Source organism: Rhamphochromis longiceps, linkage group LG23 (assembly GCF_057381845.1).
Source record: "Rhamphochromis longiceps isolate RC_006_pf linkage group LG23, R_longiceps_female_GT1.1, whole genome shotgun sequence".
Classification (NCBI taxonomy): domain Eukaryota; kingdom Metazoa; phylum Chordata; class Actinopteri; order Cichliformes; family Cichlidae; genus Rhamphochromis; species Rhamphochromis longiceps.
In genome coordinates, this window is record NC_140578.1 from 2,779,090 (window position 1) to 2,806,366 (window position 27,277).

The 27,277-nt window shown below is 40.6% G+C and overlaps 1 protein-coding gene across 4 annotated transcripts; it reads right to left on the reverse strand.

The window, feature by feature from the left end:
- Nucleotides 1-1,519: 1,519 nt before the first annotated feature.
- On the reverse strand, nucleotides 1,520-26,783 carry ghrhrl (growth hormone releasing hormone receptor, like). 4 transcript variants are annotated; one of them, XM_085398782.1, is made up of 13 exons: nucleotides 26,648-26,783; nucleotides 16,630-16,735; nucleotides 15,972-16,079; nucleotides 14,474-14,565; nucleotides 13,552-13,655; nucleotides 12,537-12,669; nucleotides 12,202-12,355; nucleotides 10,394-10,454; nucleotides 10,029-10,098; nucleotides 9,762-9,853; nucleotides 8,915-9,044; nucleotides 8,574-8,615; nucleotides 1,520-2,901 (listed from the first exon to the last, which is right to left on the reverse strand). In XM_085398782.1, the coding sequence occupies exons 1-13, from the start codon at nucleotides 26,693-26,695 to the stop codon at nucleotides 2,800-2,802; spliced, it is 1,242 nt and encodes a 413-aa protein (XP_085254908.1). In that variant the 5' UTR covers nucleotides 26,696-26,783; the 3' UTR covers nucleotides 1,520-2,799. The 4 variants fall into 4 exon arrangements, with proteins under 4 accessions (XP_085254908.1, XP_085254910.1, XP_085254911.1 ...); XM_085398784.1 differs by lacking the exon at nucleotides 8,915-9,044; XM_085398785.1 differs by lacking the exons at nucleotides 12,202-12,355; nucleotides 14,474-14,565.
- Between the last annotated feature and the right edge of the window lie 494 nt (nucleotides 26,784-27,277).

The window sequence follows — 27,277 nt, forward strand, 5'->3', positions numbered from 1 at the left end:
AGGCTGCTTTAAACCCTGGCGTGGATGTCATAAACGAGCCCCGGAACAAGGGAGGCCAAATCCTTGCAGCTCAGCTTCCCTGGGCGGTTCATACAAACACGCCAAAGTAGAATCAGACTGATCAGAGCGAAAGATGAAAGCTCAACCGCTTCAGCTCACCTTATGCAAATATCAGATGGTTTAGAAATAGTTCTGTCATAACTTGGGACTGTGATAAGTGGGGTTCTCAAGGGGTCTAATCATTTGGCTTAACTGTAAAAAAAAATACCCCCTACAGGGCATTCCACATAGGCCACTGCACCCTGCACCTCACAGGAGAGTGAAGCACAGACCCCCCCTTATTAAAAAAGCCTTTTCCTTCAGGATATTGAGTGAAAAAACCCCTCACAAATCACAGTTCTCTGAATTTCACTGACTCATTGTTATTTTTCCCATAAAGCTTTTTTCTTATTTTTCTGTGCACATTTCAGTCACAGCTTTAAAAAAAACGTATTTTTACAGAGCTCATCTTGTAGCTCACATCAGACCTACTACTTTAATGTCTCTCCTGTGAGTGACAGACAGACATGATAAAGAAAACCTTTATGTTCCTGCTTCAGTAGTCACTTTAATAAAGGGTGAATCTAACGAATCACAGAAACTGTCTCCTAGTTTCTTACTTTGTTCACGCTTGGTGTTACTTTAAAATAATATTTTAACTTAAAAACAAAATAGAAAACTGTTGTGTTTTCTATTAAAAGAAATCTCTATATATCGATAATTGGAGACAACTTATCTGGACCACCCCTCATACACCCCCCTTCTGGTTCTCTGTCTACGACCCTCCTGCTCTACAATGTTTGTTCTCTTTTTTTGTGTCCCTCCCCTTTTCCGTTCATTCACCTTTCATTAGCCCATAGGCTTCTGCCCAGTCAAGTCTTCTCTGAAGCCATTACTACACTGCAGCCTTAATTCACAATATATTATCTACAGGAAATGCTGCCAAGTGAGGATGTAGTCCCAGCTAGTGAAATTAAATTAATTAAATTGCTCAAGGATGCCGTAACTGTGTTTGGATCAAAGTCCATTATTTGGGATCCTCCTCACCCATTCCCACTGCGTAGAAAGGACTGCATCTTTTGTATGTAGTTGAAATAATGGAAACCATCAAAGCAAACACAATACAGCCTGTGATAATGTGAAACCTCTAATGGGTCATGATTATTTGAATTGTTTCTCCCAACTGGAAACCATCAGAATTTTTCTAATGGTTTCTGTTGATTCACTTCTCCACCCGCATGTGAACTGAACACATACTTCTACACATTTTAATGGCTATATTATAACAAAGGTGAGGACATAACATACAAGCTGCACTGCAAACCAGATCTAATTATTTAAGTATTTAAGCAAGTGGATACCCCATCATCTTTGCAGTGGCGTAAAAGTGTTAAAACATTTTGTAGCTGGCAGCAGATGTTTTCTGTCATTATGAAAGAAACTGCAGAGTCATAATTACACAGAGTAAAAGTGTTTATGCTGTAACCTACAGAAGTCAGACATGGTACAAGGTTTTAAAAGATCACAGAAAGAGGCTCAGTTGAAACAGTAAGTAAGAGGTGGTGATAAAGGAACAGTCTCACAGTTTATACATTCACGTCAAGGATAAGAGCTAATTTACATAAAATAAAATGTACACATTGCAGGCATGAAAAGTAGCGGTAATTATTATGTTTTCATCTTACATTTGATTTTTTTTTTCACTAAACAAGATGCAAAAAGCATATTTATTTGTGCAGTATTAATATTATTCTTTTAGCATGTAGGTGAAAGCACTCGACAATACATTAGCATGTAAAGTTAAACATTATATTAAAAAAAGGCTTTTTTCACATTTTTGTGCTGATAGTAGATGGCAGTGGAGATCCAGATCATTTGTTCACTTTGGCTGACTGAACAACTTGGCAGAACACAACATGCTGCATTAACTTTAACCTTCAAAGTCTGCAGAGTAGTGCATTTCAACGACGTGCCATTTAAGGTTGAGTGTGCAGGTTTTCATTCTTAAATAAAAACAGGCCGAGTGAATACATAAAAGAAAGAGGCAAAAAACCAAAGAAATAATCATAACTTGTACAATACCTCTCCCCCATGTGCCGAATAATATTTAAATACCAATGAACAATAAGAAAGCCATTAAGAATAAGACATTTTAATTGTCATTTGAGTGATTAAAGAGGTGAGTCATGTGTGCGTCAGCTGGCAGTAGGCTACAGCTTCATATGTAGTGTCCTGCAGGCTATCAGATTTCAATATACTTGGTCTTATTTAAGCATCTAAAATGCAAATGCTAATCATAATATGTAGTTTCCTGGTTAATAAAAACAACAACAACACCTAATGACTTGCTAACTGATGGTTACGTAATTGATGGGCTATGCAAAATTATTATTCTTTAATTTGACCTTTGATGCCTCCAGGGATGTTTCAAATTCTAATTCAGTTGTCATAGTGCCCTTTGGGAAATGCAGATGGAAACTGACAGGCTCGCTTGTAGGATGTGTAAAATGTCAAGGGATTTCAGAATTATTCTCCTTTTGATAGTTCACCCCAGTTCATTCAATCTGACTGAAGGAGAACAGTCAGTGAATCAGCTTGAAATGACTTCCAGGCCCCGGCTTCACTGATGCATGTTCGACAACCTCTTTTTATTGTGTGTGCTACGTACAGCTCGTTAGAAATTATGATGTGCACAGAAGCAATTCTCTGCAAATACTCAGCAAAGGTTCTGCAGGAAGGAGCAAAAAGCATCTCGGGCTTCTAGAAAGGCGTGTCCATCTGACTGCCTTTCGGAGCGGGAGACACTACCCCGTAACTCCTTTCCTGCCACCTCAACCACTGCATGTGGACCTCTTTCTGGACCTATCAAGCAAACACACAGGCATAAATATCTGTTTAAATCAGTGTTTAGATTGTATCATTATGGTAAGAGCAATAGCTTAACATTTTGGGAAATTCATTTATTTGTTTTCAAAGCCTTTTGATACATGTGCAGTGCTTAGACCACCACTCAATGTAAGGTTTATGCCAAAGCCGCCCTAAACTAATAGTAATGGTCATAACCAAAATCATCTTTTATGTTTCTGTAAAGGTTAATCACAAGTATCTGTAAGCTCTTTGAAATTCTTAATGGTTTTCATTGTAGTTTCATTTTAGTTAACCGTGAATTTTCAAATTTACAGCTTTACAACAACAACAACAAAAAAATAGTTGAAAAAAAGTAAAGCACACTCTTTTTTATTGACATGCCAAATTAAAGTTAATTACTTGCATTCCTGATTGGGAAAATAAGTTTTAGTGTTTGACTGCTGTGCTCGGTCTCTCATAGAAGTCCATATTTGGGTATAAAAATGTGCATTCAATTTGTTATACACAACATAATGTCTTGTTTTACGCAAGTTTTTCACATATTTTTTTTTTTTATTTTTTTATTTTTTTCCTTTTTTTAAATGACATCAGAAACAGCAGTATGCGACATTACGTGATGGCAGAGCTTCAGTTCATCCTTTGTCATTTTTTTTTTTTTTTTTTTTTTTTTAATAAATAGGACAGGGGGAATGAATGAGAGAAAGAGGGGGAGAGAAAGAAAGAAAACCAAAGGGGAGAAGAGACGGTGAGAAGGGGGGGAAGAGAGAGAGAAAAAAAAAAGAACTCCTGGGTCACCTGTATGGAGGAAAAAAAAAACAACAAACAAAAAAAACAAACAGAGGAGACAGCAAACAACAAAGAGCAACATAATAATAGAGAAAACAAAGCACCATCACAATAAACTAGCTAGTCATAGATATCAATATTTACTAAATAATAAACGATATTGTGCAGCACGCAAGATAGACAGTGCACAGTGTGCTTTGAGGCAGCAGCCAAGAAAGCTTTAGTCCGCGTCTGTGAATACCCATGTGTGCATACCTGTGTGGATCAGCATGCTTGCATTCCAAAGGTTTCTCCATGTAATGATCTGCTAGGGAGTGTGGGGGGGCCACAGCCCCGTCCTCCAGGGTGTGAAGCGGGTATGGAGGAGATCAAAACTCCAGACATCCAGAGGCCCCCAGAACACAAGAGACCATGGAAGACCAACAGAGGGGCAGCCGCGCCACTGTCCCAGTAAGAGCTGAGGAGAGTCCCAGATGAGGGCTCGCCCAGCAGCCGCGGAGCAGAAGTCAGGGGGAGTTGCAGTGACGCGCCCGTGAGCTCCGCCGGCCCCCAGCTGTGCCTGAGTGACCGAGCCCCAGGCCGAGAGGCCGGGGGCACCCCACCTCCAAAGGGGCCCGAGCGAGCCCCAGGCCCCAGGCCCCGACAAGCGGCCGCCAAGGAGTGAGCCGGTGTGTACCCGGACGCCCACCCCCAGACACAAAGAACCACCAACACACCGACACCTGAGGGAGTCCGCCACCGGCAGGGGAAGTGGTGGTGGGTGGAGATAGGCCTCCAAACCTTGGAGGGCCTGAGGTGTCCCCAGAGAGGTGGCGTCTGATACCCAACCTGACATATAGACACAGACATACAGGCACACACAGACACAAACATCCATTCCCACCCTCATGCTCTCATATGCACTCACTCCACACTCAACCAACGTGGAGACAGACATAAAGAGACGCTGTACACACAATCACACTCCCCAAGCGTACTCTACAAACCGGGTCTAGGTACCCTTGCCCCTGGAGGGGGGAATTGCACCCAGACCCAGGTGGTGTTACCCTTTTCCCTGCGGTGGGGAGAGGCAGACCGCCCCGACTCCGCAGCAGCAGGGAGGCCCCACACCCCAGACCGCAGTCGGACGGCCAACTCCTCCTACTAGCCCTCCCGCTCCAGCAGGCCGCAGAGAATGGGGGTGGGAGAAGACTCCAAACCTCCCTCCACCCGCTCATTGTAGTGTTGATGCATATGTGTTCTAAGGTGCAATTAAAACCCAGGAGGGCATGGAGCTACCTGCCAAGGAGCAGCAGGTAAGCGCAGGTAAGTTTTTCACATATTTATAAAATATTTTCCTTTATTTTTTATGACAGTTGGTTCTGTGTGTTAGCCCTGCGACAGACTGGCGACCTGTCCAGGGTGTACCCTGCCTCTCGCCCTATGACAGCTGGGATAGGCTCCAGCGCCCCCCGCGACCCTGAAAAGGATAAGCGGAAGCGAATGGATGGATGGATGGTATAATAAATTTGTTAAGCACTATATGGCAAACTGGGAACCCATAATCTGGTATTTTGACTTAGCCTCTTATTACAACAACCATTTTTGTGGTTGGCAGTGCTCATGAATATCCGAGCCAAGACAAAAGCTTAACTGACATCAGACAATGCCGATGGCTTGAGTGCATTTTGGCAAAAGCAATCCCTCATTTAGTCTCCATCAAGCCTTTTACCTGCAAGCTTTGATGGCATGTGCACTACAAATGGAAATCATGTTCAGTGCCTACAGGTTCTGCATATTCATATAAAGATATCTGTTTATTCTGGTTAAATATACAGGGAGCGCAGAATTATTAGGCAAGTTGTATTTTTGAGGAATAATTTTATTATTGAACAACAACCATGTTCTCAATGAACCCAAAAAACTCATTAATATCAAAGCTGAATGTTTGTGGAAGTAGTTTTTAGTTTGTTTTTAGTTTTAGGTATTTTAGGGGGATATCTGTGTGTGCAGGTGACTATTACTGTGCATAATTATTAGGCAACTTAACAAAAAACAAATATATACCCATTTCAATTATTTATTTTTACCAGTGAAACCAATATAACATCTCCACATTCACAAATATACATTTCTGACATTCAAAAACAAAACAAAAACAAATCAGCGACCAATATAGCCACCTTTCTTTGCAAGGACACTCAAAAGCCTGCCATCCATGGATTCTGTCAGTGTTTTGATCTGTTCACCATCAACATTGCGTGCAGCAGCAACCACAGCCTCCCAGACACTGTTCAGAGAGGTGTACTGTTTTCCCTCCTTGTAAATCTCACATTTGATGATGGACCACAGGTTCTCAATGGGGTTCAGATCAGGTGAACAAGGAGGCCATGTCATTAGTTTTTCTTCTTTTATACCCTTTCTTGCCAGCCACGCTGTGGAGTACTCGGACGCGTGTGATGGAGCATTGTCCTGCATGAAAATCATGTTTTTCTTGAAGGATGCAGACTTCTTCCTGTACCACTGCTTGAAGAAGGTGTCTTCCAGAAACTGGCAGTAGGACTGGGAGTTGAGCTTGACTCCATCCTCAACCCGAAAAGGCCCCACAAGCTCATCTTTGATGATACCAGCCCAAACCAGTACTCCACCTCCACCTTGCTGGCGTCTGAGTCGGACTGGAGCTCTCTGCCCTTTACCAATCCAGCCACGGGCCCATCCATCTGGCCCATCAAGACTCACTCTCATTTCATCAGTCCATAAAACCTTAGAAAAACCAGTCTTGAGATATTTCTTGGCCCAGTCTTGACGTTTCAGCTTGTGTGTCTTGTTCAGTGGTGGTCGTCTTTCAGCCTTTCTTACCTTGGCCATGTCTCTGAGTATTGCACACCTTGTGCTTTTGGGCACTCCAGTGATGTTGCAGCTCTGAAATATGGCCAAACTGGTGGCAAGTGGCATCTTGGCAGCTGCACGCTTGACTTTTCTCAGTTCATGGGCAGTTATTTTGCGCCTTGGTTTTTCCACACGCTTCTTGCGACCCTGTTGACTATTTTGAATGAAACGCTTGATTGTTCGATGATCACGCTTCAGAAGCTTTGCAATTTTGAGACTGCTGCATCCCTCTGCAAGATATCTCATTATTTTTGACTTTTCTGAGCCTGTCAAGTCCTTCTTTTGACCCATTTTGCCAAAGGAAAGGACGTTGCCTAATAATTATGCACACCTGATATAGGGTGTTGATGTCATTAGACCACACCCCTTCTCATTACAGAGATGCACATCACCTAATATGCTTAATTGGTAGTAGGCTTTCGAGCCTATACAGCTTGGAGTAAGACAACATGCATGAAGAGGATGATGTGGACAAAATACTCATTTGCCTAATAATTCTGCACTCCCTGTATGTCTACAACCAGCAATCGCTGAGCCACAGTGACTAGGTACCAGCTAGCTTGGCAAACCCTGCCTACAGCATTTTTTTTATCCAATGTGTTTAATGATTAACAAAAAAGACCAAAAAAAAAAACACAAGTCTGATTGCAGTTTGCATCATTATGGAGCATTATATGCCAACCTACTGCTGGCAAGGAGAGGCAGGTAACCAAACTGCTTGGATTAAAAATAATTCTGGATTTTTCGCTTCTACGCTTACATTTTTGCAGAACTAAACAAAGTTAAATGAACTAGAATATTAAATTACGTTTTTAAATTAGTGCAAGGATAAGATAGGGTTGCAGTAGTTTTATATAACAGAGGTGCAACTTGTATCAATTTTCTTAGTAACCAATGAATAAAAAAGTTGTAGAAGACAAACATCTATATTTAGCAAAATGTCAGACTATTTCTTTTATACTTTAAAAGTGAAACAAGAATCACCTCACTGTTGACAGATGAAAGCTAAACACAGTGTTTTATATATGTATATATTTATATATTTCTTGCTGAGAATCAATGCATTCATTCTGTGTATCAGTGAAACAATTAAATAGGTTACATAGGTAATCATACAAATAGTACATTAAATGAAATAATTCTCATGACCATTCGGTGACTCTAACGTGTTTCTCGTGTCTCTAAAGCATGTGAGTCATATAGTGTACACTGTCTGCTTCTGCCCCCAGTTTTTTGGAGGCTGGCCTTACATTAATCTTGCCAGTTACATAAGCATGCTGGGTCCTTTCCTTATGCAATGCTGGGAAGAGAAGTGGAAAATATTTTTTGCATTTTTAGCACTGACAACTCTAAACCAGTTACCTCCTGCTGGAATACAGATTAGCCACAATATTAAAATGCTCACTGAAGCGCCTGGGGAGCAAAGCCTTGCCACACAGCAGCTACTTTAGCACAAACTGCTCAAAATCTTAATGATGGGTATGATAGGGGTCTAGTGGATACATAGCGCATAACAGCTTGCTGACTATATGAGCCATGGCCTGCCAGATACATTGTGAGAAACAGACAAGCAATGTTCCTCTGGGAAACTCCCCATGTTCCTTTGTCATGCATGACATACCTAAATATTGTGGCAGACCATCTGTCACACTTCTCCACGGCAGCACTATTCCCTGATGGCATTGGGCTCTTTCAGCCAGTGAAAATGCTCCGTCGCAGTGCAAAAAGCTGTTCAGGAATCGTTTCAGGAACACGAGAGAGTTCAAGGTGCTGACTTGGCCTCCAAACATTCCTCATCTCAATATAACTGAGCCTCTTTGAGGTTGCGCTAAGTGTGACCCATGCTTCTAGAATAACAATAATACTATGCTTCTGAGACACCATGGGACAGTTTTGCGCATTGTGGCTGATGTGTATGAGTCTCACGTGAAGGCTAATTATGCACCACAGTGTGTGTAAATTGTGTGTGCAATTTTCTGAACACTTTAGAGTAGTGTGGTTTGTGTACTGACCTCTTGATTTAGAAAGCAATACAGAATGGCCACAAGAAGCCCCTGTGAAAGAGATGGGTTTAATCATTAATATTTATGATAATAATAAGTGACACTTTCATTAATAAATGGAACATGCTGCCTAAAAGGACAGAAAGTGAAGCAGATCTAATAACCAAACTGACTTTCAATTCTAGGCCTGCAACACAAAGATCTAATGTCGTCGAGATGCTGTCTCACACCCATAATGCTCAAACAGTGGAAGCCAAGTTAACATGAAGGATTATCACAGGATGCTGAAGAGACTATGGTACAGCATGTACAGTATGTGCCATTAGTGTTGATGCAATCCATGTGTGTACCTGGAAGGACCCCATACAGAGCTCGATACAAAGGCGCAGGTTAATATTGAAGTAGTCGGGCAGAAAATTGAAGAACATGTAGTGAGTTCCAAACAAAGGGATGAGGAGGAGGGTGGATTTAGTCAGGCGCCTGTTGCACAAAAGCAAAGGAAAAAGAGTCTGCTTATACGTACCTCATTTGAATGCTGCACCTGATATCATCATGCATGCAGACACAGTAATGATCAGATGCCAATCAAGATGATCTTTGTCTTTGTGTGTGTCATTCTGTATGCAGCCTCTCTTTACAAGAGGAAAGGTAAGCAGCGGGGGCATGATTTCAAATAGGGCTATTAAAATGTAGCTGCAGAGATAATGTCTTTATGTGTCAGGGAACATGTGAACTTAACTGGTGCAATTAAGTCAAGCATCATTTAACTTACTGTACCTATGGTATTTCTTTTATGAGATCCGGATTTACGTGATGTGCCTGAACATTTTCAGTCAATTAGTGAGTCTATTTCAATTAGAAATTCTAATGAGCCTCTTGGTAAGCGGAACTGCAGACGTGGCCAGACTGAATTACTGAATTATTCATGGCCTACAATAGTTTTTAATTTTTGGCACAACTTGCAATGTTCTCAGCATCAAACGGTAACTATCAGAGTAAAAAAGTACCAGTGAGTGAAGAAAAGTATTTCAAAATGTCTGAAAACGTTTGCCAATTGAAGATAAACACGTCTTGTATCAGAAACGAGATGAATTTGATCGTTTCTGTGTTCAAAATGCAATAATGACTAAAATATGAGATTCTGTATCACGGCCGAGTTCCCATTGTCTACAACTGTGTCTGCACCTAAAGGATTACCTGTACTGAGAGGAGTTATTGAACTGGATCAGACGTGGATTGAGCTTTTGTATTAGAATTCTGATGATATTCATGAAGAGCATAAAATTGACCTGTTGAAAGAAAAAGCAAGAATGCAAAAATCAATACTAATACTAATAATAAAAATTTTAAAAACTGTAACAAGTATTACATCAAATGCTGCTTTCAGCAACATGATTATTGAATGTCATGGCAACAATATGAGCAGCCAAGCGTATAATTAACTTAGGCTGGTGTGGCATTTACCGCTATAGAGACAACAATCGGCCCCTTGATGATCCACCAATAGGGTGAGTCCTCATTGATGTCCCAACATCTGTGCAAGAAATGTGCACTTTAGAAGATTTCTTCAAGCATTGCATGCAGTAAATTTAATCGACGTCCTAAAAATAACACCCAACAATTACTGCTGAGTACAAAGTGAGTGCAAATTATCCATGTAAATGCACTTACAATATTATGTACAGTAGACTCACGTTCACATTCCCCTCTAATGCGTTTATATGCATCATTTTCATTAATTTAGCACAATTTAGCATTTCACCTATTGCTGCTTATGAGAAATAATAATGATTGTGGCTATAGAAGCTGTAATTCAAGTTTATACAAACTCTGTGTCCTCAAAATACACCCTGGATCCAATCCACAGGACTATGAAGAGCACCGGCACACCTGTTACAGAAATCAAAACTAGTGTCAGTGAGATGCAATCATTACACACGAAAATGGCTGAATCAGAGTTAGGAAGCTACCAGTGTGTGAACTGATTGGACGAGTATCAATTTTCCTAATATCTGCACCATGCAGAAGGAATAAAATGTAAATGAATTATTTTAAAGGTTGTGTGCACTACAGTGTACATCTTACAGTAAGTACAATGAACCCACATAATTCTATCCAAGATCTCATAGTGTGAGAGGCAGGTACATTCAATCTATAGCAGATCTAATAAATTATCAATATAAACGTTAACCTCCTAAGACCCGAACAGCATGCATTTTTAATTTCTCTTTGATATTTGGGCTGATTGTATTTACATTCATCAGGTCCCAAAGAATTACCAGGATTTTTTTTTTTACCTAATTTTTGTTTCTAAGAAAAATGAGAGACACTTATGAGGATATTCATTTAAAATTTCGATAGAGCAGTAGCAGTACAATGTCCTCGTAAGTGGATATCAGGCCCTTGTAGAGCAAAATTGAGTATTTTGGTCTAAATAACCCAAAATGTGATGTCCACATATGTGGACGCCAGGTATTAGGAGGTTAATATAGATAAATGGTAAATGGCCTGCATTTGTATAGCGCTTTTCTAGTCCCTAAGGACCCCAAAGCGCTTTACACTACATTCAGTCATTCACCCATTCACACACACATTCACGCGATGGCAAGCTACATTGTAGCCACAGCTGCCCTGGGGCGCACTGACAGAGGCGAGGCTGCCGGACACTGGCGCCACCGGGCCCTCTGACCACCACCAGTAGGCAAACACGGGGTTAGTATCTTGCCCAAGGATATTTGGCATGCAGCGAGGAGGCAGCCTGGGATCGAACCACCAACCTTCTGATTAGTGGCTGACCTGCTCTGCCACCTGAGCTACAGCCACCCGAAGATCAATGCTGCACATGCCACTGAACCAGGAAACTTTTTAGCTGTTATAATAATATGCACATGTTGGCTGATGTTACCGTTTCTGGTTCTTTTTGACCTTGAAGGCTGCTGTGAAACTTTGCTAATCAGCACTTTAGGTGTGATCCAAATAAAATCCCAATGGGAAAGTAAAAGGTAAAAATGTTATTTTGGTATTTGCTATGCTTTATTTACAGACACTTGAATATTAACTGGGAAAAAATGACAGCACGAGGCAGAAGTTTTCCAAAATGAAATAAATGCTCCAAACTACCTGCAAGTTTGATGGAGTTAAAAATTGAAAATCCCCACTGCCAGTATTTGTTCAATCCAAAAAGAGCAACAAAAAACAGGGATTTTTTTCAGATTCCTGTTTGTATTCATGTATTTTCTTCGTTTAAAAACACACATACAACAGTACAAACAGGTGGAGTAATTTACTGAAACATGCAAACACAAATGGAACAAAAGGTAATTCAGGCCAAATCTGAGTTCTAACAAGCTCGAAAGGTAATATTTGGTATCTTCAAGCCTTTTGAAGACTTATTGCTCAAGACTTTTCACAGTATTGTAAAACTTTTTTTAACCTGATTCTTTCTCTAAAGTGTTTTACAGTATCTCTAAAAAAAGATGAGTTATAAAACTGTAATTTTTGGAAAATTCTAATGTTATCATACATGTCTTCTCACTATTGTTAAATCTGAGATATTGCAAAGTAGGGCCATGTTCTTTAATTTGGTAGGCGGCTCAACGTAGCAAATGTTGGGGAAATTGTATGTCAAGGTCCTCACCCCATCCCAGCAAGCTGAAGCCCCACAGGCATCGGCGGCTATGATAGAAAGAGGAGAGCAGCAGGGAACTGAGGTAAAGTGCCTCCACCAGGAGCCAAAAAAAGTTTGCCATTACACAGTAGTGACAGAAGACCACAGAGGCTTTACAGGCAAACTGACCAGAAAGAACAAGAAGAGGGGAAAGGACAGAGAGCAAAGTGTAAGGAGGAATTAGTGTGGTAAGGCGTGCATAAGCAATATGTGATTATGCATAAATACATGAGATCAGGGAAATGCACCCAGAGGAATTTCTTAATACAAACAAGAAGCACTTGTCCCGAGCATCATTATCTTACTGTGGAAAGGGTGCAGTGGTTGGTGTCGTCGCTTGAGAACAGAGTAGCATCCTTTATAAACACCGCCACAGCTTTCAGGATGAACGTAAGAAAGAGCTGGATGTGAATAAAGTTCCTGGCACAACGCAGTTTCCTGTAAAAGAGCAGGAATACATTTATAACCAATACGAGATTTTGCATTGTACTGTATCATGAACAGCAAATGCAAAAACATCACATTTCTACAACTGTGCAAACTGGCGCAGTCTGTGGTTTTAGTTCATAGTTTTGATCAGTGAACAAAGAAAAATGTGAGTGGCAGAGAACAAAAATAAAAAAGAGACAGAGATGTAACTGATGCCAGTGATCTTGTTCGTGAAGCAATTTACTGGCAATCAGATTAGATTCATAAACAATCAGCTGGAAAGAGGAACAAACAAACTGTAACCCACAGAGCTGGTGCATAAGTTTTCAAAACGCTGTCTTGGCATTTGGTTACAGACTTGGTGAGGAGACTAAGGCACGTGTCAGGCCTACAAAACAGATAGGTGTTGGTCGGTGGGCTTATTTAAATGTGGAAAGAGCCAGGAAGGTTATTTCATCTGTTTCCAGTTTTCATGCAACACGAGCCTTTTATGGCACCACATGCACTGTACAGACATCACAGTGTTATCAGCTGTGTAATCTAAATCCTACAAAGAGTGTAAATTTCCCAACTCCCTTATCTCTTACACATTCCATCAGATCTAATTCCAAATGGGGACACAAAGACGTGGCAGAGTTGCAAAACTGCCATGTGCTGTGTGAGTGTCGATGAGTATCAGGCACTGGTAAAAGTTTTTCATAAACCCAGACTTGAAGAGAGTGCCTTGAACCCATCAGCAATCCCACTTTATTGTTCTGTGAACAATAAAGTTGCATCCTTTGTAAAGCAGTTCATCTGAATTTCGAGCTGTTATTTCCATTGCTTATGTCACCCAAAATGTGCTTTTTACTGACAAAAAGCTAAATAAAAATCAGTATTTTCGGTTTATACCTGAAGAGTAGCAGGATCAACACAGCAACAGCCAACACCACTAGAGAGATGCTGTAGCCAATGGTGTATATGAGCTTCACTGAGGCAAAGTAAGACTCCTCCATCTGGAAGCAGGATGAAAATGAAGATTTTGAATGAAAGGAAATTATACTCAAATATCAAAGCTTTTCAAAATGATGTCAGACATCAAAATGAATGTAATGTCTTAAAATGAGTCTAAATTACAGGCAAGATTGAGACTAAACTGCACTGAGGAGATGACTGTGGAATAACTGCAAGAAAGCTTTCCATATTTTGTGTCTTAGCCTAATGGCAGAAAGAGAGTTGGCTAAGCACATAGCTAAATCTACTATGAAAAAGCTACTTAATTACAATACACTGTCACATTTAATTACTAATGTTCTACTTCAGCTATTTGGAACATTTAAGACGTCTTTTTAAAATAACAATAATAATAATAATACAAAAATATGCTCTTTTTAGCATCAAATATGGAATCTTTCCAAAAGAAAAGACTTCATGCTCTCTTTGTGAGCTATTATGCAACGGGTCAAATTAGATCCACTCATTCTGCAAAAGTGTTTATATTTGTATGATTTTTCATACAGCCAATTATCATGTGTTAGCTGTACCTGAATCTCCAAAGAAGCAAAAGTAGGAACATGCACAGTGGTTCAACTACAGTCCCAAATGTGTCCTGAAACATGGAATATGTTAATAATTTTGCTAGCTTTTTTTTGTTTATTTCCACAGGTGCATTTCTGTCCTTCTGTTTTCTTTCCTCTTTATTGCTGTTGGTTGCCTCTTTGTTCCTGGTGCTTCTCCTCCTGTTTCTAATTTTCTGCCTGACCTCTGTGCTCCCAATCTAGTCTCACATTCCTCAGTCTGACATCCCTAGCTGCCTCGCTTCAGCAACTCTCACCTCGGGAATGTCATCATCCACATTGCAGGCAACATGGTATGGTGGGAATGGCCTCGACCAACCTCCACTTGTACAGTTTTGGCTCACTGACCCTAAAGACGAAAGATGTGAGCTCAAGAGTCAGTTGTGCAATGCTGAGACTGACTTTAGTAATAATCAGGGTTACATATTTATGTGTGATATTTTGATGCAGACTGAAATGTCAGAAAAAGTTCTCGTGGATTGTCATAAAATTTCTTACTTTAGTGCTGACCCCCCTGACTCATCATCTAGACTTCATCTGCAAAACTGACATTCTCAACTGTAGCTTGTGTGCAGTGGTAATCAGGAGCATGACAATTCTGAAAACACCAAAACTGCAATACAAACATCTGCATTATTGTATCGCAGTTTCATTTGACCATATCCTGATACGTGCGTAATTCTGTTGAAGCCTAGTTAAAGCAAGCTAATCTGGTGAAATCAGTCAAATTTAAAAATCATTCAAGAAATTGGTGAGCTGAAAATAAGTTTAATAGAGGTAAAAAAAATTCCCCATCTTTTGCTATTAATCCCCTTTAAAGAAAACCAGTGCACTAACGACATAGTGGCTCCTCCAGCTTATGATGATCACAGTTCACATGTTATTTTACAGTGTGAAGAACAGAACGAAACTGATATGTTTATATCATATCATATATATTGATTACATTTTCAAAATAAAGCAACATCAATTCCTTAAGTATTTGCTAGTGTTAAACATGACTATTATTAAAAAAATGTCAGTTTCTGGGGGGGACGTATCAAATGTGTTCAAATTCATTCACCATGACTGGCGCCACAGACGCCTCCTTTAATGGAAACAAAATGGTTTCACAGTTTAGCACCAGCAGTGTCTGTAGCTGGGACTGACCAAATACGTGGTTGATCCTACTGAATCCGTAGGAGGAGTTTGCTTGTTGGGGTTAGAGCAGGGCTTTCACACTGTGAGTGCTCGGGCCCTAATAAATCAAATTTCAGATATTGCTACTGTATGTCTGAAAATGCTGATGTTTTCAATCCTTTTAAACCTCATGTCTGTCATTGTATTAACCTTTTTCAGTTGTTAGATTTCGCTCGCAAGTTAAAGTCCTGCTCACCGACTTGACATAAAGTTAATATGGTGCTTGAATTTTGCCCAGGGCATCAATGTACTTAAGTATGGCTTCACTGAGCTGCTGCCTCTTAGTGGTGGTCAGAGTCTGTTGAGTATGTACATCTTGTTTGCTCATTTTGGGTTTGACTATCTGTGCACACTTTCAAACTTGCTTATTTATCTGTTAGTGAAAATTTAATTGGATTGCAGTCTCCTGTGACAACACAAATTCATAGCCTGCCCAAAAGATCAATTTAATCACCGAATGAAAAAAAACACGCACTTTATGAAGACATCAGTATTACAAAAAACACCCTTTGACGTCAGAGGATTAATAATTTAGCTTAATAATGGCCCGTTTCCAGCATGTGATCTGGCACTCACCTGTGCTATTTCTGAAGAGGGAGAAGACTGCAGGACAAGCTCTGTGCACAGTCTCCCCAACAACTGCATGAGGCCAGCAGGTGACCGCATCCCAGAAGGGCCAACAACCTTTTCGACAAAGGTTTAGGAGGAGAAAGAAGGTTAGAAAAGGTGAGTATCAGAGTGCTGAATCGGAAGGAAAGACAGTGAGATTCCATAAATCATATCTGAAATACACAGTTAAAAATATATAGATAGAGTGTAAAAGCAAGTGGTGTAAATCATGAGCTTGCTTCCAACTGCAATCTTCAACGGCCTAGCGCCCACCTCCTTGTACATTTCATAAGGACAAAAAAAGTACTGTAGGTCCCCAAGCAAAAGCCTTATCTTGTGATAGATTACATACATAAACCCTTATGTTGCTATCCTTATTGGTCTCATTTACTGATGCATCAAAGTGATATATCACCTAGTTTGTTTTCATTCTGCAGTTAGAACGCCAACAAGAATATTTCCCGATAATGGATGGTTTTCTGTGAAGCTTCTATTCCAGCTCAGACCCCTGCACTTAATGTGAGCATTACTATATTTCATAACACAACTGCAACCACCCATGAATTCATATGAGCAGTTGCAATGATGAGAACAGGATGGTTAGATTTCAAAAAGGAAAACACACCTTCTGTGCTTCTGTTCTCCTGTTCTGCAATGTACTGAAGGCAGTGACGCTCTTCTTTCTCCAGCTGAAAAATGTATTCACATTCAGGATGCAGACTTGAGAACGCCTAGAGGTACAAAACAAGGCAAGGGGAGAGATGTTTAGTACACTGAGAGGTATAAGCTGTGCTAAGTTAGTGTCTCATTACATGAAAGAGACTCCGTGTATGTGAAAAAAAATTGCGCCTTCTTTTAAAAGAGCAGTGACTCATTTTACTTTCTAGCTAAAACACAACAAAACAAAACAAAACACATACTTATTTCCATTGATGGCATTTACCAAAAATATCTTTTAATACATCACACAGAAGACGTTTGAAAATGAGCAACTATCCATCCATGCTCCGACTCAGACATTCTTCTTTTTATCGGTGTCCTAATTTTTCACTGTGATGTTTTTTGGGAGCCCAACAAATAAGGGGGTAAAGGGTCGATGTAAGGCAAGTGTTGGATGGTAGAGAGTGCAGGGAAGAAAGCAGCAGAGTGGCATGAAACTGTAAACTTAAAGTGCATGAATTTGTGTGTATTGCTGCAATCTGTTGCACTAAAATATATTTTTGTAAAAATACATTGTTGTTGTTGTTGGGTTGTTTTTTTTTGTTTTTTTTTAAAAGGTCAATGCGCTCTCATGCCAGCACATCAAATAATATCCTTTTGTCAGATGCTGTCTGGGTCCAGCTGAGTCCTGCAAAGGTCAGCTTGAGAGGTAAGTCACTGTTTATCCATCGGGGGATTGTGGTTCCCATGCTGCTTGGAGCTTTGGAGCTTTGCGTTTTGCACCTTACTTTGCTGTTATCCCGCCTCTCGCCCTATGACAGCCGGTTTAGGCTCCAGCTTCCCAGAACCTTGAATTGGCAGTTAGGAAAATAGATCGATGAATGGACCGTGACCCTGAACTGGATAATCGGACGTAAATGGATGGATGGATGGTTTAGGCACTAAATGCTGATTGGTTAGGTTTAACCAATCAGAGTTTTGGCTACATTTTGCTTTATAGCAGTACTCTTTAATATCAGTAACCCTGCACATTGTAAAATGAAAAATGGGAGCCATAAACCTGTAAGTCAGGGCAAAGACTCCAAAGAACAAATGCAACATGCAACCCCCTTGGACTGAGAACGCACTACATATACAATAAACCATTCTCTGTGATATGGGTAACATACCATAGATAGGCAATGCTGGGTGAAAAACATCCACTATTATTTTATAGCCTAACATCCGACCCTCCAGTTAGGGTCAACATTAATGTTTTTTATATAATCTATCTTACAAAACAAGCACACATAAATTTAACTGAACATTTTTTTAAATATACTGCACAACAATTTCTCTCTCTGCAGGAATGCAAATGGTCGGCAGTGACTGAGGTAGATTTGGGGGGGCTACAGTGACAGCTATGGGTTAAATCAAAAAATCTATATATCTCATTATTTTATCCTGCCAGCAAACTTATGTGGTCTCAATCTAAAGGTCAGAGCAGCAGAGGGGGTCTTGTTGAGCTGTTACAAGATACTGCAACAGTGTGCTTCATATTATTGCTACCCACCTGTACATAGATAGCTCAATATGGTGCCTCACCATATGAAGGCAACAGAATCTCTTACTGTAAAAGCTTCCTTGACGTCAGTTACTACATTCCTCAGTTTAATAATCTCTCTACTAATTCCAAAGCAATATGGTTATTTCCATTTAGAAATGGAAATTATCTGGAGCATCTGCCATAAAAGAAGAAAAACATTAAAGCAGAAATATCACAGATGGAAGAGATAATGAGTCAGTCCACCTGACCGTGTGGCGCTTGCAGACACTGTACGTGTCCACAGGAATAACACTGGTAAGTCACACGACTTACACGTGTGTGGTCAAGGTACAGCTCTTGTTTTGCTGACCTTAATCTTAACTTTATGAGGATGTGTTTTCCTTATGGGGATAAAAGCAAGTCAAAACATAATGTTCTCTGAATTAATGGATATACAACTCGTGTGTGTGTGCGGATTATAGTAGTAGAACTATCTTTATGAGGGCTGGTTTGAGTCTTAAATCATCAGAGTGAGGGTATTTTGGCCTATCCTCACTTTCTCACACCCGCTTTAAAGCACTGGTTGAAGATGAAGACTTGTTTTTAGTTTATTCTAGAATTAGTTTTATATTAGAGTTAGGATAGAGGATGGGAGCAGCACTTATTTGTGATAGTTAACTTCAAGATAAGGCACTAGGAAATGTATTGTGTCAATGAATGCCCTCATAAAGATAATCAAACAAACGTGTGTATGTTTAAAACATGGCACAAGGACAAAACAAGAAAACGGAGGCAAATATATCATAACGCCCCTCTAATTTTAACATTTTGAGCCTATCTTGCAATTTGTAACTACCCAATGCCGAGTAGTTACAGGGCAGCTCTTTGAGCTGTTTCTTTACTTTGAATCCATTTAACCTCCACAGATTAAGACAGCAGGTCACACAGCCCTAAAACACAAAACATCTGTTACAGATACACACATATTGCTAAGACTTTTGTCCTTGTTTCAGCTCATTTCCATCTCAGTTTAAAAATCCTTGAGGGGAAAACAAGTGTCTTTCTGACAAGATGCTACCAAGCTCTTAATGAAACAAACCCTCAGAGGCTAAATTCCTGTGGGACGACAAAGACTTCCTGTGGGACGACAAAGACTTCCTGTGGAGAACCCTGATTAGTCACCACCTTTCTGAGTGCCATCCAATAGGATGAACTGTTTGTGTGCCACAAGCATTTGCCTTTAAAAAGACGGGTTTTTCTGTAGGTGAAACAGCCTCATTTGAAAGGCCACCAGGAGTGATTTCATGAAATTACATGTGCATACTCGTGCACAAATACAGTGTTTTTAATATCATAAACCTGTGCTTTGATTTGAATTCAGTGAAGTGTAAAATTATCGGGGGGAAAAACACCGCAGTTTCATTTTACTGAAAAATATTGGTTGACTTTCAGGGTTGTTGCACCAATTCTGCTGAAAGACATGAAAATTGGTTTGGAAATGGAAAATAAAATGATGAATGAGTAGCAAAAGACCTGATTTAAAAAAAAAAAAAATCTAATATATACGTGTTATTCTAAAGTTGTCATTTAAAGAAATGGTGAAATGGTGCAGTTATGAATCTCCTCACTATCAAACACTAAATAAGTGTCAGTTTTACATGTTAGATAAGATATTTATGATCAGGTCTGCCTTTGAGATTCTTATCAAAGGCAAACAGAAGGTTGTTTATCCAAACAAGAAGAAACCTGTACCTTAGAATTCATGATTTATTTAAAAACAGATATCTAAACTTGGGGAATGAAACTGTTCATTTCTATTACTCATCTCAGCCATTTTCATCTCACTGTGAACAAGTTCATCATCTCTCTCACACACACACACACACACACACAGATAATGATAGTCTTACAAATAACAGACCGCTTTAGTATGTATGCCAAAACCACCTACAGAATAAACACATACAGGAAACTCGCTGGAAATTAACACAATCTCACTGACAACTGTTGGACACAAAAATTGTTTCCTCTTCATTTTCTTTAAGTAAGTGGAAACAAACATGCAAGCACTCAGTACTATCCCCCCTCCATCAATGATACGTGGAAATGTTAGAAACAACCAGAGCATACATATCCCTGCCAGTCCTCTTTGTTCCTAATGCAATGCTAATAATATAATGAGAGGTGTTATGGTGAATTTTACCCAACAATTACTACTCTTCTCGTTCAAAGGCTGGCAGGGGATTTTTTTTTAAAGGCTTCCCTTGTCTTCTGCAGATATAATGAATGCAAACAGAAAGACTGTGCAGTGTGTTGTGCTTCAGTTTGTATAGCGCTAAATTGTTTCCTTCTAAACCAGGGGTAATTCATTGTAAAATTAGTTCTAGGGCATTTATATTCATTGTTGAAAAATCATAAATATGACTAAATAGCTGTTTCTCATGCAAAAGGGTGCTGTGAGGACATTTATTCTATAGGAGTAGCGTGCAGGTTAGGGGAAGTAAGACCCGTTTTGAATGCAGGGGGTGAAGAATACAGCAAGTCAAGACTGGATGGTTACAGGCACCAAGGGTGCATGTCGTGCTCATGCATTTCAAGAGCATGATGGAGACAGTATGCTGCAGTTAAAAGACAGAAACAGTGGGAGATTTAAAGATGGGTGGGTGGCTGCACAAGGTAAGTCTGAACAATATGAGCCTTGAAACTAAATGCAAAGCCAGTGGTCCATTTGCGTTGCCAGGTTAGCATGCTGCCTGCCATAAAATATGTTCCCTGAGAGGTGAAGCCTATTATCCACTAACTACCCAAAAAGGGGCCATAGGAATGGGCTCACTTTGCAGATGCTGCCATCTATTTTCAAAAGCAAATGGGGTGCACTTTTATGCTGCTTTACGCAGTACTCAGGCACAGTGCAAAAACATAACATCGTCATTCAATCAGAAAGATAGAACAAACAAGGTCAGCCTCTAAAGTTCAGATTATGTCAACAGAAAGGAACAGTTTGACTTTTTTTCCCTTTTTGTTTTCTTGCAGGTAAGATAGATATGAACGAAAGAGCTGGTGTAGTTTAGCATAATTGGATCAAACAAAGTCCGTTCTAGATTTTCTCTTCTCTTTTATAGAATGTAAATCTACACGTAAGCAATCAATCTAATAGCAGAATGAACATGGTTTACCTCAGAAGGGGTGCCATACATTTTTTATGTGTGTATGTAACTATGCAGCCAAAACTAGAGTTCCTTTCCACCCTTTTGTCTTTCTATTTGTTTTTCACTCACGTCCTGATTAAAATGCAAATTTTCAATCATATCTGAGCTTTCAGCAGAATACAGACCTCCCATACAGTACTGTAGCACTGGTCTTGTTTGTCGTGATTGTGTGCGTCTATGTGTGTGTGTGTAGTTCATTATGATTCTCAGCAGTCCTGAGTAGCGAAAGAGAATGAAGAGGTACACTGGGATGAGTGTTTGCCCTGTTCCCATTCTCTCTTTGCCACACTGAGCATCACACCACCCGTTTGTCTGCTTTTCATATTTCTAGTCCGTTATGGAAATTAGCGAGGTGGCCCTATAATAATATCCCCATAAAATCTGTTGATTAGGAAAGAAGAAGTGTTGGCATATGAATGTGCGCAGATGTGTGTATGATTTGTTGCCTGTATTGCTCCTTCACAGTTGACCAGACAAAACAAATTGAGCACTAAACACAGAGTAAATAATTTATAATAATACTGGCAAACAAAAGTCACTCAGTTATTTTGATCTTACTAGATAATTTTAGTGGTGACTATGATAAATCAGATAATATATAATAATATATTATCTGATAATATAATAGACTGAGGGTCGCAGATGCCAACAGACTTAATAAACTAATCCGTAAGGCCAGCAATGTTGTGGGGATGGAGCTGGACTCCCTCAAGGTGGTGTCGGAGAGGCGGATGCTGTCCAAGATAAAGACAATGTTGGATAACACCTCCCACCCACTCCATGACATGCTGGTCAGTCACAGGAGCTCATTCAGTGAGAGACTGAGATTACCAAAAAGCACCACTGAACGACACAGGAAATCATTCCTGCCTGTGGCCATCTCCCTGTACAACGCATCCACTTAACACACTGTTTGCTGCTACAACTACACATGTTTCTTTTCCAACTATTTATTTATGAGTGACTTATGTATGTATGTATATATATGTATATATTGTACTATTCTTAGTTAGCGTATTGTCTGTCTTGTCTTAATGTTGGTTTATAATGGAGCACTGTAACAAAAAATTATTTCCCCCAGGGATCAATAAAGTATTCTGATTCTGATTCTGATTCTGAATATACTGTACTTAGTCCCTTAAATACACCAGCAACACAATATATACATGTTTCCATCAATTACTACCTGACTGTTTGTTATACTTACTATAGCACCAAAAACGACAAGTGTTCAGTGCAATGGTACACTGTTATTTTCATTATCATCATCAATCTATTTTTTTCTTTAATCAAATTAAGACTGAATTGTTTTATGCAGAATATACAGAATGTAAAGAAAGCTATATTGTTCAAACTACAGGGTGGGTCATTTATATGGATACACCGTAATAACATGGGAATGGTTGGTGATATTAAAGTCCTGTTTGTGGCACATTAGTATATGTGAGGGGCCAAACTCCTCAAGACGGGTGGTGACCATGGTGGCCATTTAGAAGTCGGCCATCTTGGATACAACTTTTGTTTTTTCAATAGGAAGAGGGCCATGTGACACATCAAACTTATTGGTAATGTCACAAGAACAACAATGGTGTGCTTGGTTTCAACGTAACTCTATTCTTTCATGAGTTACTTACAAGTTTCTCTTTGTTCACAGCCATTGACATGTCGAAGAGGTTAACACGTGAGGAGCGGATCGAAATTGTGTTGATATCTGGTGAACGCAGTAACCGGGTCATTGCAGCAGATTTCAATGCAAGACACCCTACGAGACCACCCATCTCCCATGCTACAGTTAGCAAACTGCTTGCTAAGTTTCGTGAAACTGGTTCAGTGTTGGATTTGCCAAAATGTGGACGCAAGAAAACTGTCACTAATGAAGAAACATCAGTGGCTGTCCTAGCTTCATTCAGCAAGAGCCCACAGCGTAGCACTCGCCGCATGTCACTGGAGAGTGGCACTAGTCGAACATCCCTTCGGCGGATATTAGCTACTCACAAATGGCACCCTTACAAACTCCAGCTACTGCACCATCTCAACGAGGATGACCCAGATCGGCGCACAGAATTTGCAGAATGGGCAAAACAAAAATTGGAACAGGACCCTCAGTTCACGCAGAAGATTTTGTTCAGTGATGAGGCAAACTTTTATGTGAATGGTGAAGTTAACAAACAAAACCACCGCTATTGGTCTGACACTAACCCACATTGGATGGATCCAGAAGGCAATTGTCTATGGTGTGAAGATACGAGATGTGCAGCACCTGAAACTACGGATGCTGGATGCCTGTGCTGGCATTTCTCCTGCGGTGTTGCTATCAGTGTGTGAAGAGTGGGAGAAGAGGGTTGCATTGACAATCCAACACAATGGGCAGCACATTGAACACATTTTATAAGTGGTCAGAAACTTGTAAATAACTCATGAAAGAATAAAGTTACATTGAAACCAAGCACACCATTGTTTTTCTTGTGACATTACCAATAAGTTTGATGTGTCACATGGCCCTCTTCCTATTGAAAAAACAAAAGTTGTATCCAAGATGGCCGACTTCTAAATGGCCACCATGGTCACCACCCGTCTTGAGGAGTTTGGCCCCTCACATATACTAATGTGCCACAAACAGGACTTTAATATCACCAACCATTCCCATGTTATTACGGTGTATCCATATAAATGGCCCACCCTGTAGTTTGGAAATGCTGAGCAAGTCTAGAATGTGGCATTTTGTGGCAGACCAAAGACAGAGAAAACTAAGAAAACTGGCAAATATTCACATTTGGAAAAAGAAAAGGTTTGACTTTCTCACCCATAAATACATGTACAACATCCACTCATATACAGAGATACACAGAAATCCTCCATCTTATCCATATTAAACCCATAATCGCACATAAGCACATATAAACTCACTGGCCACTTCAGTAGTTACACCTTGCTCTCTGGGGACACCTCAGGCCCTCCAAGGTTTGGAGGCCTATCTCCACCCACCACCACTTCCCCTGCCGGTGGCGGACTCCCTCAGGTGTCGGTGTGTTGGTGGTTCTTTGTGTCTGGGGGTGGGCGTCCGGGTACACACCGGCTCACTCCTTGGCGGCCGCTTGTCGGGGCCTGGGGCCTGGGGCTCGCTCGGGCCCCTTTGGAGGTGGGGTGCCCCCGGCCTCTCGGCCTGGGGCTCGGTCACTCAGGCACAGCTGGGGGCCGGCGGAGCTCACGGGCGCGTCACTGCAACTCCCCCTGACTTCTGCTCCGCGGCTGCTGGGCGAGCCCTCATCTGGGACTCTCCTCAGCTCTTACTGGAACAGTGGCGCGGCTGCCCCTCTGTTGGTCTTCCATGGTCTCTTGTGTTCTGGGGGCCTCTGGATGTCTGGAGTTTTGATCTCCTCCATACCCGCTTCACACCCTGGAGGACGGGGCTGTGGCCCCCCCACACTCCCTAGCAGATCATTACATGGAGAAACCTTTGGAATGCAAGCATGCTGATCCACACAGGTATGCACACATGGGTATTCACAGACGCGGACTAAAGCTTTCTTGGCTGCTGCCTCAAAGCACACTGTGCGCTGTCTATCTTGCGTGCTGCACAATATCGTTTGTTATTTAGTAAATATTGATATCTATGACTAGCTAGTTTATTGTGATGGTGCTTTGTTTTCTCTATTATTATGTTGCTCTTTGTTGTTTGCTGTCTCCTCTGTTTGTTTTTTTTGTTTGTTTGTTTTTTTTTCTCCATACAGGTGACCCAGGAGTTCTTTTTTTTTTCTCTCTCTCTTCCCCCCCCTTCTCACCGTCTCTTCTCCCCTTTGGTTTTCTTTCTTTCTCTCCCCCTCTTTCTCTCATTCATTCCCCCTGTCCTATTTATTAAAAAAAAAAAAAAAAATGACAAAGGATGAACTGAAGCTCTGCCATCACGTAATGTCGCATACTGCTGTTTCTGATGTCATTTAAAAAAAAAAAAAAAAAAAAAAAAAAAGTTACACCTTGCTAGTTCTGTGTTGAGGCAAAAATGTGTGATGTCATGATAGCATCGCACATATGCTGCAGATTTGTTAGCTGCACATCTACAATGACAATCTCCCATTCCACCATATCCCAAAGGTTCTCTACTGCATTGAGATCTGGTGACTGTGGAGACCATTTGAGTGCAATGAACTCACTGTCATGTTCAGGAGAACATTCTGAGTTGAGCTTTGTGACACAGTGCTTTATCCTGCTGGAAGCAACAAGAACGGGATGGACATGGTCAGCAACAATACTCAGGTAGGCTATGTAGGGGCCCCAAGTGTTTGATACAAGGCTGGATGCTCTCATGTCGTTTATGCCAAATGCTGCCGCAGAAATCGAGAATCATCAGACCAGCCAATGTTTTTCCAATCTTCCGTTGTCCAATTTTAAAGAGGCTGTCGAATTGTAGCCTCAGTTTCCTCTTCTTCAACTGACCATTCTCCTCTGACCTTTGGTATTGACAAGAATCTTTCACCCAGGGAGCTGCTGCTCACTGGATATTTTCTCATTTTTGGACCATTTTCTGTAAACCCTAGAGACTGATATGTGAGAAAATACCAGCAGATCAGCAGCTTCTGACATACCCAGCCATCAGGCACCAACAACCCTGCTTCCTCAGACACTTAAATTACCTTTGCTCCTCATTCTAAAGCTGGGCTTTAACTTCAGCAGGTCATCCTGACCATGTCTACATGCCTAAATACAATGAATTGCTATGATATTTGCATCAGGCACCTAAAACTGTACCTGACTGTAATCCGTGATGCTCTCTGTAATCTATAGTCTTAAAGCAACAGCAGTACATTAACATTGTGACAATATTTCAACTCCTTCAGTGTGCAGCTGAAACGCAGTATATCAGTGTGTACATTCACGTCAGAAAAATAAATACTTTAAACCTCTGTGAAGAACAATTGTCTGGAAACAGACACAGAAGCTCAAAAAGGCGGATTGATTTGTTACCGATGTGCTTTTCTTTTAAGTAATGCAGTCCAAATCATGCAATCTGCACAGTCAGAGAAAATGTTTAAAAACATGACCTGGAGCTGATGCGCTTCAGCCGTGTAATTACACTGTTTTCCTGCTGCTTTGCTTCAGACACATTTATTTAATAATAGAATTATCTCTGGAAATTCGGCGACTTATAAGCTTTTCAGCTGATTATTACTTAATAAAAATAGTTCATCATGACTTTTCTTTAAAAAAAAAAAACAACCCAACAAACATGCAGTCAAAGTAAAGACACTCACAGCTGGAGCCAAACACAGAGTGAGGAAAATCCCTCGGACACTGTACATGTCGTCCGCTCAGTAGGTTTCTCTCCGCTGAGTCCAAACTGCTTTCCTGAGACACTCTCCAGCAAGAGGACGGGATGCTGCGCTCTTTCCAGGTGTAAATACTTTTATCAATATGGCAACAATATAAATGTAGGGATTCCGGGATGCATTTTCACAATAAAAGCCTCGCCCCTGGGCTTCTCGTATGTAATGCTTGTGGATAAACAACTTTTCACACATCTCCATGAAAACAACAACAACGCCAATAACGCAGGAATAGGGGAGACTGACCTGTATCAGGTACGTGTGGCGAATTTGGACCATATCGTTCTTGTCTTTTATTTTGAAAAGCAGCATCAGTTCCCAGCTTCAGCTGCAAGCTTCACAGCTCAGATGCAGTTAGAGCTGTGCTCCTCTGCCTTCCAGAGCCAGGCTGGGTCGCCAAATACGCATAAATGTGTGCTTTGATAATATCACTTGCGTACTGTAGTTGGACAGCGTGTCTCATATCAAGCTGTCTTAAGGTTTTTTGTTTTGAGAGAGAAAAAACTTAGTACATTGCAATTGTACATTGCTAAAAAATAAAATAAATTTTAAAAAAAT

Excerpts from the sequence above, each read along its gene's own strand:
- ghrhrl (XM_085398782.1), bottom strand. The coding sequence starts at position 26,695 with ATGTACAGTGTCCGAGGGATTTTCCTCACTCTGTGTTTGGCTCCAGCT. Across the intron at positions 14,566-15,971 it reads CCTCTTCAGAAATAGCACAG|GGTCAGTGAGCCAAAACTGT; the intron begins GTGAGTGCCAGA and ends TTTCGTCTTTAG. Across the intron at positions 12,356-12,536 it reads ACCACTGCACCCTTTCCACA|TTTGCCTGTAAAGCCTCTGT; the intron begins GTAAGATAATGA and ends CTTTCTGGTCAG.